Source organism: Miniopterus natalensis, chromosome 14 (assembly GCF_054644295.1).
Source record: "Miniopterus natalensis isolate mMinNat1 chromosome 14, mMinNat1.hap1, whole genome shotgun sequence".
In the NCBI taxonomy this organism is placed as follows: domain Eukaryota; kingdom Metazoa; phylum Chordata; class Mammalia; order Chiroptera; family Miniopteridae; genus Miniopterus; species Miniopterus natalensis.
Window position 1 is genome coordinate 39,706,305 of NC_142094.1, and position 20,085 is coordinate 39,726,389.

The 20,085-nt window shown below is 39.3% G+C and overlaps 1 protein-coding gene across 3 annotated transcripts; it reads left to right on the forward strand.

Annotated features, from left to right (window-relative positions):
- Positions 1-348: 348 nt before the first annotated feature.
- CCNJ (cyclin J) lies at positions 349-19,293 on the forward strand. Of its 3 annotated transcripts, none has more exons than XM_087824471.1 (6): positions 349-466; positions 1,084-1,193; positions 7,198-7,408; positions 15,062-15,361; positions 15,488-15,614; positions 16,225-19,293. In XM_087824471.1, the coding sequence occupies exons 2-6, from the start codon at positions 1,125-1,127 to the stop codon at positions 16,634-16,636; spliced, it is 1,119 nt and encodes a 372-aa protein (XP_087680597.1). In that variant the 5' UTR covers positions 349-466; positions 1,084-1,124; the 3' UTR covers positions 16,637-19,293. The 3 variants fall into 3 exon arrangements, with proteins under 3 accessions (XP_087680597.1, XP_087680598.1, XP_087680596.1); XM_087824472.1 differs by having other exon boundaries at positions 350-466; positions 15,491-15,614; XM_087824470.1 differs by having other exon boundaries at positions 352-466; positions 15,455-15,614.
- Positions 19,294-20,085: the final 792 nt, after the last annotated feature.

Below are 20,085 nucleotides of genomic sequence, written 5' to 3' on the forward strand. Positions count from 1 at the left end.
GGCACGACCGGACTGGTCACCGGAAGGATGACCAGCGTTATCATTTCCCGGCGCTCCCTTCCGATCTCTGCCCACCCCTCGGGCAGGCTTCGCGGTTGGTGTGGTTGGGGCTCCGACTGCACGAAGTGCGGGGTCGCGCGGGTCGCGGGGGCCGCCGCGGGCCCGACCCGGGCAGGCGAGCCCTCGCCCGGCGTTGCACCTGGGCCCGGCCCGGCCTCCGATTGGACGGCTCGGCGGTGACCCCGCTGTATCGCGAGACGAGATTGGCAGCGGCGGGGCCGCATGTGCCCGGGCGCTGGCTTTGTACGCGGAGCCGCCTGCCGGTCCTTTAACAATGGGCGGCGCGAGCGCCCGGGCGCTGGGTCCGAGCTGAGGCCGGCGCTTCGCGGCCGACTGTCTGCAGCATGAGCGGGGCCGGCGTCCCCCGCATGCCCGCGGGGCTGGGGCTGTGAGGGCCTCGGTTCCGGTAAGCGAGGCCGCCGCGGGGCCGGCGGGCCTGGGCTGGGCGCCGGACGGCAGACGCGCCCGGCCCGGCCTTTTGTTCGCCTTTCTGGGGCCGCGCGACACCGTGCGCTCCTCAGGACGAGGCGGCGGCCTGGTGCGGGCCGGGCCGCGGGGGGCTCCCGGGGAGCGGCGGGCGCCCGACCCTCTGCAGCGGTGACTGGGCGCCGGGCGGGCGTCGGTCCCGGGTTTCTCCGCGGGAGGTTTTCACCTCAGGGGGCTGTGACGGGTGTCAGGTCTCCCCGGTCCTCAGGGCGGGCGGGCGAACTCGAACCCCGGGCGCGGGGAGCCGGAAGGCGGGCCCCCCCAGCGTTCCCGAGTTCCGCGCGGTGGGAACTCGGGCTCGTTGGCCCCTTTTCCCCGGCCCCCGGCCCGGCAGTTTTCGGAGTAAGCCGGCGCCTGCTGCCTGGGTAGCCCCGGCCCTCCGCGCGGCGTCGGGGAGTTGGGTTGATCCTGCTGGTTTTAGGGAGTCAGGCGAAGGTGAAGTCAGTCAGGGCGGCCCGAGGTCACACCCCTCAGGGAGGGGGCGCGGAGGGTCGTCTGCGGGCCCGGCGGTGACCGCGTCTGGGGTGTGTCTTGCAGACTGAAGTTGCGGCGTCCGGCCAGACGCGCCGCCGGGTCCCATGGAGCTGGAGGGGCAGTGGTGGCGAGGACAGCTGGCTGCCGATATTCACCAAGCCCTTCGGTACAAGGTAACCTTGATGCCCGGGCCTTTCCACTTGGTACTCGGTGTCTGCTGCCAGCTAGTACGAATCTCGGCCCCCTGGAAAGTAAGGTTCTTGAACCACTAGCTTCCAGACCAGAAATGGCGAGTTTGCTTATTTGCCCAAGGTTAATTATCTCCTTGGCTTCTTCCCTGGGATGTCAGAAGAACTTGCAATTTAAATGAGGGGCTGGGGTGGGGCGTGGTAGTTGGGAGAGAGAAGGTGTGAAGAGACATTCTGATGTTGTTTCCAGGGGGAGCAGGGATTTGATACTGTACTTAAAAAGCCAGCGGACATCATTTTATTGGGCAGAGCAGCCCTGCTTGTTCTGTAGTTGCTGTTGCATGCAGCTGTGTGTAGTGTCACATTTGTACATAAACAAATTCCCCAGCCTTTCTACTAACTTGCTGTGAGACTTTGGACAATTTACTTAATTTTCTGTTTCCCAATTTTCTCATCTGTAAAACGAATAATAATAGAATGTGCCTTATTGGATGATTGTTAAGATTAAATAAGTTGTTACTGTACATGTGCTTAGAACAGTGATTGGCATATAGTAAGCACTAAGAAAGTGATAACTGTTACTCTCTACCCTCCACCCCGGCCCCCAAGATTGGAGGCTGTTCAAAAAGCCTTAAGGTAGAAGCAGTTGCTGTTTCCAGGTAATATCTAAGACAGAAAGTAGACCTTTTATACTTAATAGATATTGGGGGGAAAGAAGATACTTTTCTGGCACAATGCAAAGTGTTTTGTTGCTTTTAAGTAACAATTTTACTATGTATGTCACATGTTAGTTTAATGGGTCAGCTCTGCCACTTTGATAACCAGAAGAGAGCAGATCCAATACTATCTCTAACTTGACTCAGTTTCACCATGGATAGAGAGAGCCATTCATTAGGTATAGAAAATTAGAAAGAAGCAAAACAGCTGACTCTTCAATAAAAAGGTTGCTCACAATTGGGAGATCCAGGGATGATAATGATTTTATATCTTAATTTTTTATTCAGGTTAAGTAGAATTAGAAAACCTAATTTTGACTTAAATTGTTATGATTGTACCCCTTTTAAGATCTGAGGTTACTAAAAGCTACTTATTAATTCTGACATTCAGTCTCTTAGACACACTAAATATACCACAGTCCCCTAAGACGTCCTTTATACCACAGGAAAGTCTCAACTATGGAATGGCTGTCTGGAATGTTGAGTTGCAGGTTCCAGATAACTTTCGTTTGTTTGTTTGTTTTAAATATTCTTTTCTAAGTGTTAGCTCTTTTCCCCCCAAGGTTTTTGATTCTTATGTTTTATGCATAGTTTTAATTCTGAGTGATTACCTGCATTAATTTTATCAGTTTACATTGGAAGTGGACCCCCCCCCAGTAGATTTGTTGAATGCTTCTGTGTATTAGGCTCTAGGGAGGATCCAAGGAATAAGACATAACTGTACTAAAGTTGCTTATGAACTATCAAAGGACAAGATAGTGCAGGAATGCCATTGAAAGTTATCTGAAGCCACTTGTGTCATGGCTACCCTGAATTAGCTTTATTTTTATCTTTAGGCATTTTGTAAGCCACATGTGATTTCAAAGAATTTGTTAATCAGTAAAACTTGATCGTGTGGAACTGAAGAGACCACTGTTTGTAATACACTAAAGTCAAGAAAGTTAAAATGAACTTTTCATATTAAAAAGATGCATGTTAATTCCAGGCTGTTAATTAAATGATTTAGTTGGATGCTTATATGCTTATTTATTTATAGTATTTGAGTGCCTACAATATACAAGGTGCTATGCCAGGTGTTAGAGTGGTAACAGTGAATGAAACAAACATGATCTCTGTCTTTATGGAGTCTCATATAATTCAGAGTAACTGAATTTAGATCTTCCTTTGGGCAGTTGTCATTTGGACACTATGGAAGGTGTTCTGTGTTCACACCCAAGGTTTGTGGAGGAATAACTGGTGTGACTGGCATTATAACTACTGGGGAAGAGTAACAGTGACAACAAATGGAAATATTCTTCAACCATGAATGCCAACTGTACTGCTTTTGTAAAATATAATTACCTTCCCTCATGTACTCCCCTGCCCCCCCCCCAAAAAAACCCTACAAAGCTGCTGTCCTCTTATACCCTATGTCATCTTCTTTTCCTTCTCATTGTTTTGCTTTGCATACTAGTGTCTTAGGATGCTTGGGGGAGTATTTTTAGGATCCTTTATGACAGATGGAAGCAATGCTAGCTTTGTAAGAAACCTTAAGAAAATATCCCACAGAATTGTACTTACCTTGTGAATATTCCTTCTATGCCTTTATTTCCATCCTGGCTGGACAGTTAACCCATTCTAGGAAGGGGATGGTACTTGGGATGGTGAGCTGATGAGGACTGGAGACTGGAGATGGAGATGACAGGTGGTCCTGTGGGACCCTGAGAAGCAGACAGAAACAAGAGTGTTCAATTCTAGGGAATCAGGAATAGACAGAAAAAACTTAAAAGCTGAGAGAAGCATAGGTTATTTTCTCATGCTTGTATAACTGCAGTACCTGGAAAAAGAGAACCAAATCTGATAGCCATCTGGTAAGCACTTGTACTTTACCATTTAAAACCATAAAAAGAGAATGTATTGGGCACATTGTTTAAAATTTCCAATTGATGGCCCTTGGGGTTCTTTGCCTTTGCTTTGCCTTCATTTAGTAAAGTTAACATGGTTAAAGATAAAGTCCACCAGTGTTTTTCAGCTGTTTCCCAATGAGTCTTTAAGACTTTGTTCAGGACTCTTATAGAAAGCCTACTCTGGCTTTGCTTTTTCCCCCAACAACCCACCTCCTGAGTTGAGTTAGATCTCCCATCTCAGTGTTCCTATAGTACCCTTTGATTACTATATTCTAATAATCTCTGTATTTTGTTTCACTTGCTAGCTAGGCTTGAGACTGTTTTCCAGCTTCTATCCATGGGATTAGCACAGTGTCTGCTACATGAATAATGCTCAATAAATGTCATCTGATGACACAAAGAAAGGTGGAGTTTGGAATTGTAACTCATTTACACCATTGTGAAGATCTACAAAAATGGTAAAGGAGAAAAAAACCTGAGGGGCTGCAATAAGAAATTGGCATGTTCCCTTTATTTGGAGAAATTAAATTTTTTATTTTTATCTGCGAAGAGCCAAGCCAGCCTAAGCCAGTGTTTTTTCTTTCCCCAGTAGCATTTGTTTGTACTTTTCTCACTTATACAAAAATTAAAAACATAAAATGGCCCATTGGTCCATATCATCTAAGTTGTTGAATTTGAGCATAGTTATGCATAGTATTTCCTTATTTTTCTTTATGTCTTTAGAATCTGTGGTAATATCCCCTATTTCATTCCTTTTTTTAAAATTTAATTTTTGTTGAATTTATTGGGGTAACATTGATTGATGGAATTCTGTGGGTTTCAGGTGTACAATTCTATGGTAAAAAAAATTTAAATAAATGAATAAAATGGCCCATTAGTCTGTGTCCCAAGTAACTACTATTAATATTTTTTAAAAATTTTAAATGATATATACATATGGTTAAAAATTTTTTTGGATAGTATAAGGATTAAATTGAGCTTTCCCTAACCCTCACTATTTCCTGATCCCCGAAGATTACCATTATTGTTTTTTATTCTTGAAAAGATACTATGTAAATTATTATATCTGCAAATTAATTATTTTTGTTGTTGATACAACAGGTCAAATATATAGTCATTGTTCTATACCTTCCTCCCACCTAACCTCACTTAGTTTATCAAATTTTTCCTTATCAACATATACAGGTCTACTGTCCTTTAGTTTAATGTTTGCATTGAATTGATGTTCCATAGTTTATTTAATCAGTTTCCTGTTGATGGACTTCAAGCGTTTTTCTTTTTTTTAAGATTTTTTTTTATTTTTTATTTTTACTGGTTTTTAGAGAGAGGAAGGGAGAGGAAGATAGAGAAACCTGGATGCGAGAGCGAAACATTGATAGGTTGCCTCCTGCACTCCCCCTATTAGGGATTGAGCCCGCAACCCAGGCATGTGCCCTGACCGTGAATTCAACTGGCAACCTTTCAGTGCATGGGATGATGCCCAACCAATTGAGCCACACCGGCCAGGGCAAGCTTTTTTCTAACTACACTTTTTATTTTGGGATAATTGTAGACTCACATGCAGTTGTAAGAAATAGTGCAGAGAGATCCTCTATACCCTTTACTCATTTCCTCCAGTGGTAACATCTTGTAAAACTACAATACAGTTATCACAGGCATATTGACATTGATATAGTCGAGATACAGAATGTTTTCTATTACCACAGTGATCTCTTTCTTGTGTTACCCTTTTATAGCCATACCCCTTTCCTTGCCACCCTCATTTCCCCCTCCCCTTAACCTCTGGCAACCACTAATCTTTTCTTCATTTCTATAATTTTATCATGTCAAGAATGTTTGTTACATAAATGGAATTATATAGTATGTGACCTTTTGGAATTGGCTTTATTCATTCAGCATAATTCTCTGGAGATCCATCCAGGTTGTTGGACATAAAGCTTTTTATTCCACTATCTTGCTATTAAATAGTGCTACAAAGGACCTCTATATGTATAGGATAAATTCCTAAGCCTAGTACTGCTAGGTATCTGCAATTTGCATTTTAAAAAATTTATATTACCTACTTGTCCTTCAAAAGGTTATATTGTCAAGCTGACCAATAATATTTGGGAATTCCTATTTCCACTTTTGATATCATAAACAAAAATTAATAAAGTATAATGTGGTAAGTGAAAAACTATAACTTTTTAATTATTATTATTTTTTAATCCTCACCCGAGGATATTTTTTCTGTTGCTTCTTTAGAGAGAGTGGAAGGCGGGGAGAGAGAGATATCACTGTGAGAGAGACGCATCAATTGGCTGCCTCCTGCACGTGCCCCAACCTGCAACCAGGGATTGAGCCTGCAACCGAGATACGTGCCCTTGCCTCGAATCAAACCTGGGACCCTTTAGTCCGCAGGCTGACACACTAACCACTGAGCCAAAATGGCTAGGGTGAGGCATCATTTTATATGTATATATAAAAGAGTTCTTTATATAATCTGGATATTAATCCCTTATCAAATGTATGATTTGGAAATAATTTTTCTCCCATTCTGTGGGTTGCTGTCTCACTTTTTTGATAATGTCCTTTGATGCACAAAAGGCTTTAATTTTGATGAAGTGTAATTTATCTTTTTTTTCCTCCTTTGCTTTCCGGGTCATATCCATGTTACTTCTATTATAGTACTTGTTGTATTTAGTATTGGTATTATGCTCATCTCATAAAATGAACTTAAAACCTTTTTATCTTTCTCTGTGCTCTAGAAATACTTCAGTAGTTCAGAAATTTTCTAATTTTTAAAAAACAAGTTAATTTAATTCTGAGATTGAACAGTGATAATGGGAAAAAATTTAGGTGTATGAGAGGATGATCGCAAAGGAGAGATCATAAAACTGTTAAAAGGGAAACATAATTAGAAGAGACTAGTGGATGAATACTAGTCCTACCTTTCACATCCCTGCAGGTATAATAATAGTATGTGACATACTAGGAGTATATTCACTTATCTATTACCTTGTAACCAAAAGCTTTGAGCTTCTTGGAGGGGATGTGTATGTGTGGTATGTGTATGTTGGGTTTTGGGTAAGGATGTTTTTCTGAAAACACTTGGTTGGGAAAACAATTCCCTTATTAAAAAATTTGCTTGAATACCTCTATTTCATAATCTAAGAAACACCTATAATTAGTCATGTCAGAGGTGATTAAGGATTAGGAGGAAAGTTTGGTTTAAATTTTAAATGCCATTCATTTTCCTTCCATTCAACTTTTTCATTTTTGTGTTTCACTCAAGAAAAGTGTGCTTTAGGCACTTGTAATACTAATATGTTGGGGGAAAAGTCACCTTTGCATTGTGGGGATACTTCTACAGGCTATGTTAACTACATGTTGTTGCTCTTGATTTAGGAGCTGAAGTTGCCTTCCTACAAAGGCCAGTCCCCTCAACTAAGTCTCAGAAGGTATTTTGCTGACTTGATTGCCATTGTGAGCAATCGCTTCACACTCTGCCCTTCTGCCCGACATCTTGCTGTCTATTTGCTGGACCTGTTTATGGATCGGTATGACATCTCTATCCAGCAGCTGCATTTAGTTGCACTTTCCTGTCTGCTTCTAGCAAGTAAGTATGACTCTGATCTATGTCATTGGAAATTTCTATTGTTTATAATGAAATAAATTTTTGTAGAACTCAGTAAAATACCACCAAATTCCATTCGCTGCAGTTTACGAGTATCAGAAAGTTTGTGTTGAGAGTTCTCTTTGGCACACTGATTCTTTTTTTTTTTTTTTAATATATCTTTATTGACTTCAGAGAGAGGAAAGGAGAGGAAGAGAGAGAGATAGAAGGATCAATGATGAGAGAGTCATTAATCAAGCCCACAACCCAGGCATGTGCCCTGACCAGGAATCGAACCCCGATCGCCTGGATCCTAGGTCGACGCTCAACCTCTGAGCCACGCCTGGCCGGGCGGCAGAATGATTCTTAACCAGACATTAAAATGTGGCTCTGTAGTCTTTTAAAAACATATGTGCCTAAGTCATACATCCTGCAGATTCTGACAAAAATGTCTGAACCACTCCAGATCTACTGACTCAGAATCTATATCATAGGGCCTGGGTATTTTTTTAACTTTCCAGAAGTTCCAATGGTGATTCTGATGTACTTTCCAATTGAGAACCATTGCTTTAAAGCAGTGGTTTTCATCCGGGAGCTATTGTGCTCCCCAGGGGATTCTTGACAATGTGTGGAGATGGATTTGGTGGTTGTCACAACCTGGAAGGATGCTACTAACAGCCAGTGAGTAAAGGTGGGACAGTCCCCTAAAACAAAGAATCATCTGGCCCAAAATGTCAGTGAGAAACTGTCAAAAAGGTACCATACTCTTGTATTGTTAGAATACCTTCTACTGACTATATAATGAGTAGCTTAAAGAACTGAAGGTTCACATGCAGCTGCTACACATGTGAAAACCTTTGCTTACACCATAGGTACAACTATGTGGGAGGCTGCAAGGTAGAATCTGATATAACCATACTTGTTACCCAATGCAGAATGTACTCATGGGCCTTTTGGCACCTCTTTTTCTTAACATCTTCTTGTAACTCATTTCATTGTTTGTTAGTACCCCAACTGAAGTGAAAGAGGGGTGAGTAAAGTGATTAAAATTGAGTTTTTCTACTTTTAGTAATGTGAAAAGATTGTATTTGATATTAAGGGTGAATCCATTATGTAGTTTTTATATTATTCATGTCATTACAATAGAATTTTAAGCCTGACTTCCAAGCAGCATTTAGAAATATCTGCTGCCTTCACCTCTAACCCCCACTTGAGGGTTTGGGATCCATTGTGGCTACTCTCTCAAAAACATTCCCCATACACCCTGCCACCAGAGTTCTTTCTAAAACATCTTTGTGCTTTTACTGCATTTAAACTTAAAACCAAATGAGGCCTCTGTGGTATTCATTTCTGGTATTAATATTTTCTCAGGCTTTCTTTTCCTACCTTTCTTCTTCCTTTGATGACCTCAACAACTTATTTTTTCTCCTTGAAAGTCTTTTTATAAGTTATTTCAAATCCTTTGTGGACCAGGCTGAATATAAATAAACTTAGCCCTAGTGAAGACTTCCCATTGCCTGTTGATTAAGGTAGAAACTCCTTAATGTAATATTTTGAATTTTTCATCAGGACCTGGCCACCTTTTCAGTCTCATCTTCCAAACTTGTCCCCATGTACTTTGAACCAAATTCTACCAGAACACTATTTCCTGAAAAATCTACGTTCTCCTTTAACCTGTTGTCCTCTAAGATCCAAACACATCACCTGCTACTCCTCACCCAGAAAGCCAGTGAAGTAATGCTTGTATATTTATGATTAACCTTTAATTTAACCTTTAATTAAGGTTGCATCTTCATAAGCAGTCATATGTACAATTCTGTATGTTTCATCACTGGCTGTGAAGCCCTTTGTGGTTTAATATTTGCATAGGATTAGAAAACCCATACTTGGCACATCAGATATGTGAGAATCCACAGACAGAATGGTTTCTTGTTATGCTACCAATGTTAGTTTATTAGAGGCTCAGTTTATAGAAGAGAGACACTAGAAATCAGATATGCAAGTCAGGTTATTTTTAAAATTTGGGATCATTAATGAAAAATAATTTTTGCCTGCTATGGCCATCACTACTATCCTTTAACAGTACAAAGCCCCGCCTTCTCTGTGCCTGCATTTCTTAAAGTGTGGTGTGGGCCAAGTAGGAGACTCCTCTTGGTGGACTGTGAAATTATGAATGATGCATAGTCAGTTCATAGATCAACTTACATTTGTGACTAAAGTTTACTTTACTGGTAACTTACTAAATGAATTAGGGATTACTAAACTAGATATTCGTAAACAAGATGTTACTACCAAAGTTTACTGAGGATACTAGTTGAATAGTAAGAATTCTGGCCACCATGCAATGCTTCGGATTAGTTTCAAGTTCCTGCAATTTTCACAATTTGGGGAAAGTATACTTTATTTGTGCACCATGTAGGTTGGTTGGAATGGAGTTTTCAAATTGTTCCTCTTTTTAAATGATCTGTTACTGTTAGTTTTAGGTGTCATGATCAATTTATTTTATTGAAGATTATTTGATTTAATTTATGTGCTAATATGTAGTTACTTTTTGCTTGTTTTCAAGGAGCTAGGCTTTAGGATTTGTATTTGCTGTGGTTCAGATATGAATTGTTTTTCATCTATTGTTGAAAGAGTTGGCTACCTCCTCCCTCTCTTTTATTAATACCCCTAGCCCCTCTTTCCCTGAGAGAGAATTGCTTTTACATTATTCTTCCCCACTGGAGAGTGAGAAAGTGAGACAGGTATCTCCAGAGTCTTAGCCTGTCCCAAGTAGGCAGTGCTCAAAAGAGTTCAAGCTGTCAGTTCTATACAAGGAATCAGAGAAGCTGCAGTCTCCCTTTACTCCAGTCTGTAAGTTTACTACAACAGAAGTGCTTAGGATGTTTATAAACTAGTAGCCTATTTTCAGTACCTGATATCTGTTTTATATTTGTGGAGTTCATTCTGGTATTTCTTAAATTCTTACACTCTGTCGTCTTACATTTGGATACCAGTTGCAGCTCTCCAATTAATTACCATAAACTTTACTCAAATAATGCTTTTCTCCTCGAGGACATGATTGAATTCTGTGTGTCCTCCCCAGCTGCTCCTTGCTTTGGGATGGGCAGCCTGATATGTAAAAGTGAAGAACAATTTACAGCTCACAGTTGGATTCTAGTTATTAAAATAGGTTGGGAGGCAGGCAGTAGTTTGGTCAAAGGATAGAGCACAGGTTATAAGTTCTAGGTACTAATTCGTATCCAGCTACCTGAGTGTCTACACTATTAGAGACAGGAAGAAAGGGCCTACAGATGACCTGATTGGAGGGTGGTGTGTAGTGTTGTAGACTGGGGATTATAGTGATGGATTGCCTGGGTTTTAATCTCTTGTCAGCAAGATGAATTTCAACAACCTTTGAGTCTCAGGTTATTTCTCTATAAAATGAAAATAGATATTTATAAACTGGTCTTGAGAATCAAGTGGGGTAATATGTTTAAAAACAGGTAGGAATTTAAAAAAAAAAAGCAGGTAGGAAATTGAAACATAAAAGTTAGCATTGCAGCCCTGGCCAGGTGGCTCAGTTGGTTGGAGCATTGTCCCAAACACCAAAGGGTTGCGGGTTTGATTCCCAGTTGGGGCACATACTGATGTTGCAGGTTCTTACCCAGGTCAGGTCCTTATGGGAGGTAGCCAATGATGTTTCTCACATCAATGTTTCTCTCTCAGAATCATTAAAAGCATATCCTTGGGTGGGATTTAAAAAAAAGCATCTCATTAATTACCTTTCCATAAACTGTTTTGTGGTCTTTAGTCTAGGTCCTTATCCCTATGGTTCTGGTACATTCCAGAAAAGACTGATTTATCCTGGGAAATTCTCAAAGTCTAACTCTTTAACACATATACTCTGGCTTTCCTTGGCTTCTGTGATCAGCACTGAACTTGTGAAGAACATGGAAGCTGGCTTGGCAATATAATTTGCTCAAGATCTTGGGTAACTCAGAAATGATCTTGGAGTCAAGATGAAGCAAAAAGTGAGATTATAGGCTTTTAGTAGTAAAAATTTGTTACAAGTGTTTGTTTCTCCTTGCTCATCAATACTGGGCTGACAGAGCTTTTTTACTTTACTATCTGATAGGTGAAAAATTGTATCTCACAGTTGATTTGATTTACATCTTAATTTTTATTTTTATTTTATTTTAAATATATCTTTATTGATTTCAGAGAGAGGAAAGGAGAGAGGGAGAGAGAGATAGAAACATCAATGATGAGAGAGTCATTGATCGAGCCTGCAAGCCGGGTATGTGCCCTGACCGGGAATCGAACCCCGATCGCCTGGATCCTAGGTCGACGCTCAACCACTGAGCCACGCCTAGCTGGGCTACATCTTAATTTTCTATTCTGAACCTTCTTTTTTCCATGAACTGCCTCTTTCTATTTTTTATATTGTTCTACAGTCTTACAAATTTGTGAGAATTCTTATGTATATTATGGGTGACTTTTCTTAAAATTACTTCATAATAAAAGAACACAATGTAGGCTGGAAGAGCTCATGGTGACATCTGATCCTTGCCCTATGACCACATACCTGCCATTCACTGCTGGCTTTGAAAATATGCTGGTTTCCAGGGCTGATTTGAACAATTCCTATAAAGGAAAGACAATCTGATGTTTTGTTTCTGTGTCCTCTAATTCTTTATTTTCTGGGAAGCAGACATGAATTTCCTGTGCCCTTATTTCCTGTTTGGGGCCTTTATCAATATAATCACATGGCTTCTGGTATTTCCTTTCAATTGAAGAAACTGAGCTTTGTGATCTGTATGTGGTATTGTGGATAAGTAAATTTAAAATACCCAGGCACATAGCATTCAGCACAACAAAAACTATGGCTATGAATGCAGGTATTCATTGTTGCTTTCACACACTTTGAAATCCTTTAATATCCATGTATCTGAGTATTTATATCCTAGATATAATTTTAAAAAGTTCAAAAAACTTAAACCTGAATTAAAATCCCAAATATGGTTATTTATGCAGTATGCAGTTTATTTTTAACATTGTGAATCAAGATACAAAGGCTTTCACACTTGTAATAGCCAAGTACTTTATACAGAAACCCCATAGATGCTTAATAATATAGAAATCTGTCTATTCTGGTAGTTGTTGTCCCCATATAACCCAGTGCAATAGTTTGTTCTAGCAGTACAGATTTGGGAATTCAAACATATATCTTCCTTTTGGCTTCCATTTTTAGTTTGGCTCAATTTATCTGACCTTAAATGAATTGGCCAACCTCACTACCGTGGTTTCTTGAGCTGTGAAATTGGCCATACACAATTTTGTTTTCAGTGTTGAAAGTTTCAAGGAGATAATAGAAAACATTCTTGACCCTTGAATTAAACAGTGAATTATGGTATATTAATTCCTTCAAAGGAACTTTAAGCATGATATAAATAAACTCATTAATTTTTACTGTATTCTTTTGAGGTAATACAGCCAATGTTGTTGCTGTTGCACAAATGACAGGGCACTTTGAAAGCCTTAATGATTCATCCAGAGGGACTGAACTAAATTCGTAGGTCATTCTGCTCTGAAGAATTCCACTCTGTTATTCCGAGAACAGTGGTTTCCTCTCCTGTATCTTTATGCAGTGATGATGCTAGATGACTATGTCAAAAAGACCATTTTTAGAGCTTTGAGCTGTACTAAGTATATGCTATTGGGAAAACTTGTGAGATTTACCTTTATGTAAAGGTATGGGAAGGGCTATCTAAATTTATGAAAAGTCTGAATTATGTAAGTTTTCTTTGGATTAACTCCTACTTGCAACAATATTTAGTTGAGTAGGTTAGATCTAAAGTTCAAATTTTCTGGAGCAGAAGAGAAATTATATGCTTCTTTAGGCTTTCTTCTATTTTTTTTTTTTAAATATATCTTTATTGATTTCAGAGAGAGGAAAGGAGAGGGGGAGAGAGAGATAGAAACATCAATGATGAGAGAGTCATTGATCGAGCCCACAACCAGGGCATGTGCCCTGACCGGGAATCGAACCCTGATCGCCTGGATCCTAGGTCGACACTCAACCGCTGAGCCACGCCCGGCTGTGCTAGGCTTTCTTCTTAAAGTTATGATCTTAGAATCTCCTGCCATAGGAGACAAAACCTTCTATGCCAGTTTCCCCTCCCTAAGCAAAGAGCAAGGTAGTCAGCAGTGCTTCTTCCCTAGCCCTAAGGCAGGCTGACTTGAACAAACCCCACAGGCTCCAATACACTGAGCACCTGAGCTGAGTGACTCTGGCCACTACCATTTGTTGTAGCAACTTCTGTGTGTGGTGTAAACCCATTTCTTCTGGAAGAGAAACTTCACAGGGAAACTCGTCTAGTTTCTACTGCTTTGGCAGTCATTCTGGCTCTTCAAAACATGTTTTTAAATGGATAAAATAAAATTGTATTATTTCCAAGGAAACCAAATGTATTAGAACAATTATAATAGTAGAACAAAAATTTTTATATATTAATATATGTAACATTCTAACAGCTATTATTTTGAACAAGTGTTAGGGTAAAGCTATTGTGAGAAATCTATAATTGTAATATAATATGACTGTTTTAAACCTTATCATAAAATAGAACATAATTCTAGGAAGGTAGAAGGCTTTAGTTATAATCTCCCTTTTTCTATGGACCATCATGGAACAAAGACCCAAAGAAACTTGAAGACAACTCTTTGATTCTATTGGTGCATCTGGAAAATCTTAATAGTCCTTGATAGTTTGAATTCTCTCCAGCCATGGGCTCTAGAAATATCTAAAACAAATGATATATATTAAAACACTTGCTTGGAAATTAAAGTGGAAGATGGTATGTATTCCATAAAAATATTATTCTGGGGCTGGAGAGGGAATTATATTCCTTACCTTGTACATATGGATGAGTGTTTCCTGAAAAAAGGTGACTGCCTTCAAATGATGAAGTTCTGTCATTCAGATTGTTTTTACTCCTATTCTGCTTTGAGTAAGGGCATATAAAAGTATATATAAAGTATCCCCCCCCCCTTTTTTTTTGATAGCAGACTTAGCTAGGTTTTTGTTTTGAATTCAGAAGAAATGGGATAGTTTTTGTGTGTGTGTGTGGAATGAGAATGCTTGTGTTATATATTTATCTAGTTTTCCCCCCTCTACTGTGGAATTGAGATTGTGCTGAAAATATGCTGATAAACAGCACTTGAAACTTAACTACTTTTGATTTCAGATAACTTTATGGCATTAAGTCCTTTAAACTTTCCTCTGTTCAAATAAAATAATTCTCTTCCACCAACTACTTCCTGTCCCCTCCCCCCAGAGAAATTGCCCCAAAAGATTAAACTGATGAGATTTGAGTTATTTTTTTCATTGGCACATGTGACTGTTTTTGTTACACTATAGGACTTAGATAAAAATGTTTACATGTTCTAGTTTTTTTAGGGGAGGGTGAAGGGAGGACAGAGGCAGGGGGAGAGAAAACATGCAAATATGACAACCACAGAGTTCTGGCATAGTTCTATCTGCCTAGAGTAGGGGAAAGAATGTCTTGAGATCTAAATCTTTGCAATAAAAGGCAGAAAATTCCATTTAATTGACTAGACCTAAAATGATCATTTGCCTAATATTTTCTCAATTTTCCCCCCTTTTCTTATAAGGTAAATTTGAAGAAAAAGAAGATAGTGTGCCTAAGCTAGAGCAGCTCAACAGCCTGGGTTGTATGACTAATATGAATCTAGTACTGACAAAACAAAATTTGCTACACATGGAACTATTATTATTAGAAACCTTTCAGTGGAACCTCTGCCTTCCAACAGCCGCCCATTTCATCGAGTATTATCTCTCTGAAGCAGTACACGAAACGGATCTTCATGATGGCTGGCCAATGATTTGCTTGGAAAAAACTAAACTCTACATGGCCAAGTATGCTGATTACTTCCTGGAAGTGTCTTTGCAAGGTGAGTGATTTGTATGCCAGTGAGTGACTTGTGAGCTTGTGACTTGTGTATTCTGTTGCTTAAGTTTTAAGTTCATTTTTGATGTCTCCACAGATTATGCCTTTCTAAATTATGCACCTTCTTTAGTAGCTGCTGCATGTGTGGCTTCTTCAAGGATTATACTTCGTCTTTCTCCAACGTGGCCTACAAGACTGCATCGTCTTACTGCTTACTCCTGGGATTTCTTAGTGCAGTGCATTGAACGGCTATTGATGTAAGCCTCTTTGTTCTTGTGTTTGTAATTTCTCATTAATATTTTCTTCATGTATAGGGGCCCTAAAAGCAACTTTTCAAAAGCACAGAGCTTTTAGGGTATTTGCTCTGACAGCTTTTGCTGCCATGAACAAGCTGTTGTAAGAGCAACACTCGGTGGAAGGGGAGCCCCCTTTGGTGGTTATCTAGGTAGAGGTTGTCATTGCTAGTATGATTCTGAGTACATAGTTTAGTATGAATCCAGGACCATAAGATCAGTCCAGGCAGAAAGCTGCCTTGTTCTTCATTTCCACAGCTTTGAATTATTGGGCCCCAGGATGTCACCACTGAAGTAGCAATCACATTTAAGTGCTTATTGTAGATATATCTCCTAAGCTGGACATAACCTTTAAAGCTACGAGCAGCCAGTTCCCTAGGTTTGTACCAAGGGAAGGAGCTTTTAGGGATAAGTGAGATCTCACTGTTGTTGAAATTATGGTCACAGTGACAGCTATCTAAATATAGTGGCACAGTCCCTGGAGTCAAGTGTGGAGGAGTTGGGGCTGGTGCATGACTTTCTTACAGATTCTTCTCAAGTAACATTAGCAGTTTACTTTCAATCCATGTTGCAGTGCTCATGATAACGATGTGAAAGAAGCAAACAAACAAAGAGGACAAGCAGTGCCTCAGCCAGCACAACTAAGTGTGTTCCAGACAACCTCCCAGCCCTCTCGGCCAGTTCACTTTCAGCAACCTCAGTATCTCCATCAGACGCATCAGACCTCATTGCAATATCGCCATCCTGTATCAGAACAACCAAGCTGTCAGCAGATTGTATCTACCACACACACCTCATCTTACACACTACAGACATGTCCTGCTGGCTTCCAGACTAGTGTTCAGGGCCTTGGGCACGTGCAGACTGGTGTTGGGATGTCACTGGCAATACCAGTGGAAGTGAAGCCCTGTCTGAATGTTTCTTATAACCGGAGTTATCAGATAAATGAACATTACCCTTGCATTACTCCATGTTTTGAAAGGTGATTTTATGTGGTGGTAACACCTGATCCAGACTGTTTTGTGACTTGAAGCTCTGGCACAAGCTTTTTGTAAACGTCTCTAAAGGGATTCAAATTGCATTGGAACTCTTCAAATAGCAGCACCAGGAAGAGTGACTATCCCTTTGAATGCACCATGAGTACTTGGGAGGACTAAGCAAACACTGCAAACACTTTAACAGTATGTATGTCAAATTCTGTTAAAAACCTACATGACAAAAGTTTCAAGCCCCAGCTGATGGTCCAAATATTTCAAAAAAAAATTTCAATACAACAGAAAATTTGGACAAATTCCATCCATTTTGCTGTTTCGAGAATTGACCTGTGGTGGGCTCTGGGCCTAATATTGGCTTATATGTCAGAGATTAATGTTTGTCTGTGGACTTGCCAAACAGTCTTTTTATGAAGGAAAGTTACAGTATTAATTTTTGAAGAGGTCCTTTTTTTTTATTCTGCAGTTTTGAGTTATACTCTTGATTTACAAGTGGATTTTTGACTAAGTTTAAACACATGAATTGCTATGCTATACCCATCTGTACAGTAAAAAAAATTTTTTTTTAGATGATTCTTTATAACTTCCTATTACAAGATAACATAGGTACCCGGATTTATGTACTAAAATTAAGGGTGGAGTAGATCTCTTAAAATCATGGCCATAAACTTTTGTTGTTTTTTCCCTAAGTGATCAACCTCAAATCTTTAGAATTAAAACACATTTAACTCAGGGAATTTGTACTACTTGGAAACACTTAACTGTAATGCAACATGTTTTGAGAATGTTATAGTATGAACTACCTTTATAACATAGGTTAAAATACTCCTGCGAGGATGTATTTTCAAATGAGAACATAATTGTAGCTTAGAATGAATGAAATGGTGGTTTCTATCGTTCATAATACATAGATTTTGCATTTCTCAGTGCAATCAATGATTTATACTCAGATTTGATTTTACTCTAAAAAAGTTTTTTCAAGGGAAGGCATACCTGTAAAATAACAGTACTAGAATAAAGCCCTGTAGGTTTATTTTTAAGTGGAATATGGCCAGGGTAGTTCTCAGGTTGTGCTAGAACAGCACTTTGTTACATGGACGACAGGTTTTATAGGCAACCTTTGTATCCAGCTAGTCAATACTAGTCAATATAAACAGGCAAAGGTGTTGATTACTAAATTTCAGTAGCCATTTTCAGTAGGTTGGCCCCAGAAACTGCCCTGGGACATTTCACTGTATTGGTAATGAGTGAAGACAGCAATAATAAGTTGTTACAGCAAGGGCAATTTGGGGGTAAAGAGTTTGGAAGGAGTAAACTTAAAAAGGAAAAAATCATTGTAATAACTGAAACTATATACATTGTGCTCTTATCTGTGGGAGAAGAGAGAGTTGGTGGAGGGAAACTTTCTGATTTAAAAATTAGTAAGGTGTGTCTTTTTGTTTGTGTTTTTTTAAAGATAGCACTTGAATAGAAGGGAAACTGCATGGCAGGTATTTGGCTGCCACAATGTGCATTGAAGACAAACTTACTAAAAGATATTGTGGGTATGCAGCAGGAGTCTCAGTAATCAAGCCAGATGGCTTCTGTTAGGAAGGGAAGGGACTCAAAAAACCGATCCAGATGGCTCCAGTGGGTAAGTGTGGGTGAGTGGCTTCTGCCAGTGTGAATTCTTAGGGAATGTCCTTTCCTTACAACAAAGGTAACTTTTATAATTAGAGTACATAGGGAATGATGTGGATTTATTAGTCTGGTAGATAAAAATGAAAAAAACCCCACTCAGGTAGGAACACTCACATGGCAGTTTTCAAGCATGAAAATTGTTTTCTGAAAGTATCATTTTTCCTCTTTGTAGAAGGCTGCTAATTGGATTTTGGTAGTTCTTACCTCAAGAGAACTTGAATTATTTTGGGGAAAGTGGGTTCAGTAGAATATATCTTTCATATTCACATTCAGAACCCAGCAACCTGGAGTCCAATTTTCAGTATTTTAACTACCTCAATAATACTATGAATGTAAGATACTGGGATAGAGATCCCAACTTGAAACAACAACTGGTGCCTATGGTAATTTAATGTATTGTCAAATGCTTTTATTGATTGGTTTAAATGTCATTCTTGTTATAGAATATGCCTTTTTAAAAAGCTTGTAACACTTTCCCAGTTTATATTTAAAAAAGCTAAAGAACACTGGATTAAGTTTTTGGGGGGTAGAATAAAGTAATTGGTTACTATTGCTGCATACCCAGGGTGGGGTGGGGGGTTGTTGGAGAACCAGAACTATTTTTAAAACATTAGGTTTCAGTATAAATTCAACTCACAACTGCTAGCTTTGGGGGATGTGGGTGGGGAGGGAGTTATGTGGGTTTCCTTTTGTTTAATTTATTGATTAGTCTTTAAAGTAGGTCTTTTTTTTTTTTTTTTTTTGAGATTACCGGACCATCATTAAATGTGTACTGTGAAGAGTTTAATGATATGTATAAAGGGCTTTACCAAAGTCCACTAAATAAACACTACTCAAATACAGACTGCAAACCAAAATGTATCTGTTATAACATTAATTGCAAATGGTGAATATGGTGCTAAAGTCTACACCAATGGAATTAGATGAGTGCTATGCACTTAATTTTAAAATAAAACTAGTTTTCAGTAAAATGGTTTTGGTGTTTTGTTTTTGAAATATAAATTTGATGTATACTTGCAGCTTCATTGAACCATGTCATCTTATAAGTCAGATTTGCAATCACAATTATACTTACTTAGAGCCATCCAGGTGTAGAATGTAATTGTAGGGGTGGGAAACATTTGTCCGTTAATTATGTGTTCCATACTAAGAGTCAAAGCTCACAAAAGTATATTGGATGCAGCTTTGGGCCTTTTGAGCCTAAAATTAGTCGTTAGTACATTAGCAGTGTAATTTATTAAACACCACGAGCTTCAGAAAATTTGAAGTCTGATTCAAAGAAAACTAGGGACACAAAGTAGTCAGGGGTGTGAGGGAAGAGGATCAACAATGATAACGGGCTGTTCACCTAAGTATAAATATCATTTGCTACGTAATTCAACTTAAAACTTAGATATAATTTGTTTTGAAGAGTAAAATTTCAACAGGTGTGTATGTGTGGGTTAGGAATTCACACTCCTAAAAAGCATTTCTTAAATAAGTACTGTGTATTATCAGTTGCTCTGGCACCGTGGCAGGTTTAGCAACAGCCCTTAGAGAATCAGTTAGTATACAGTGATCTTTAACACCGAATTTAAGAAAAAGCAACAAACATCCCAAATCAGGACAGGTAGCTTTACTTTGAGGTAATTCTGAACTGGAGTGACAAGTTTTTAATCATCAACTGTCCTTTTCAAGCATGTGATAAAAGACTTACCTCCTTAGCTATAAGCAGCTTATATTAAGCTTGGCCTGACTAGTACTCTTGAAGCAATTGGAATGGA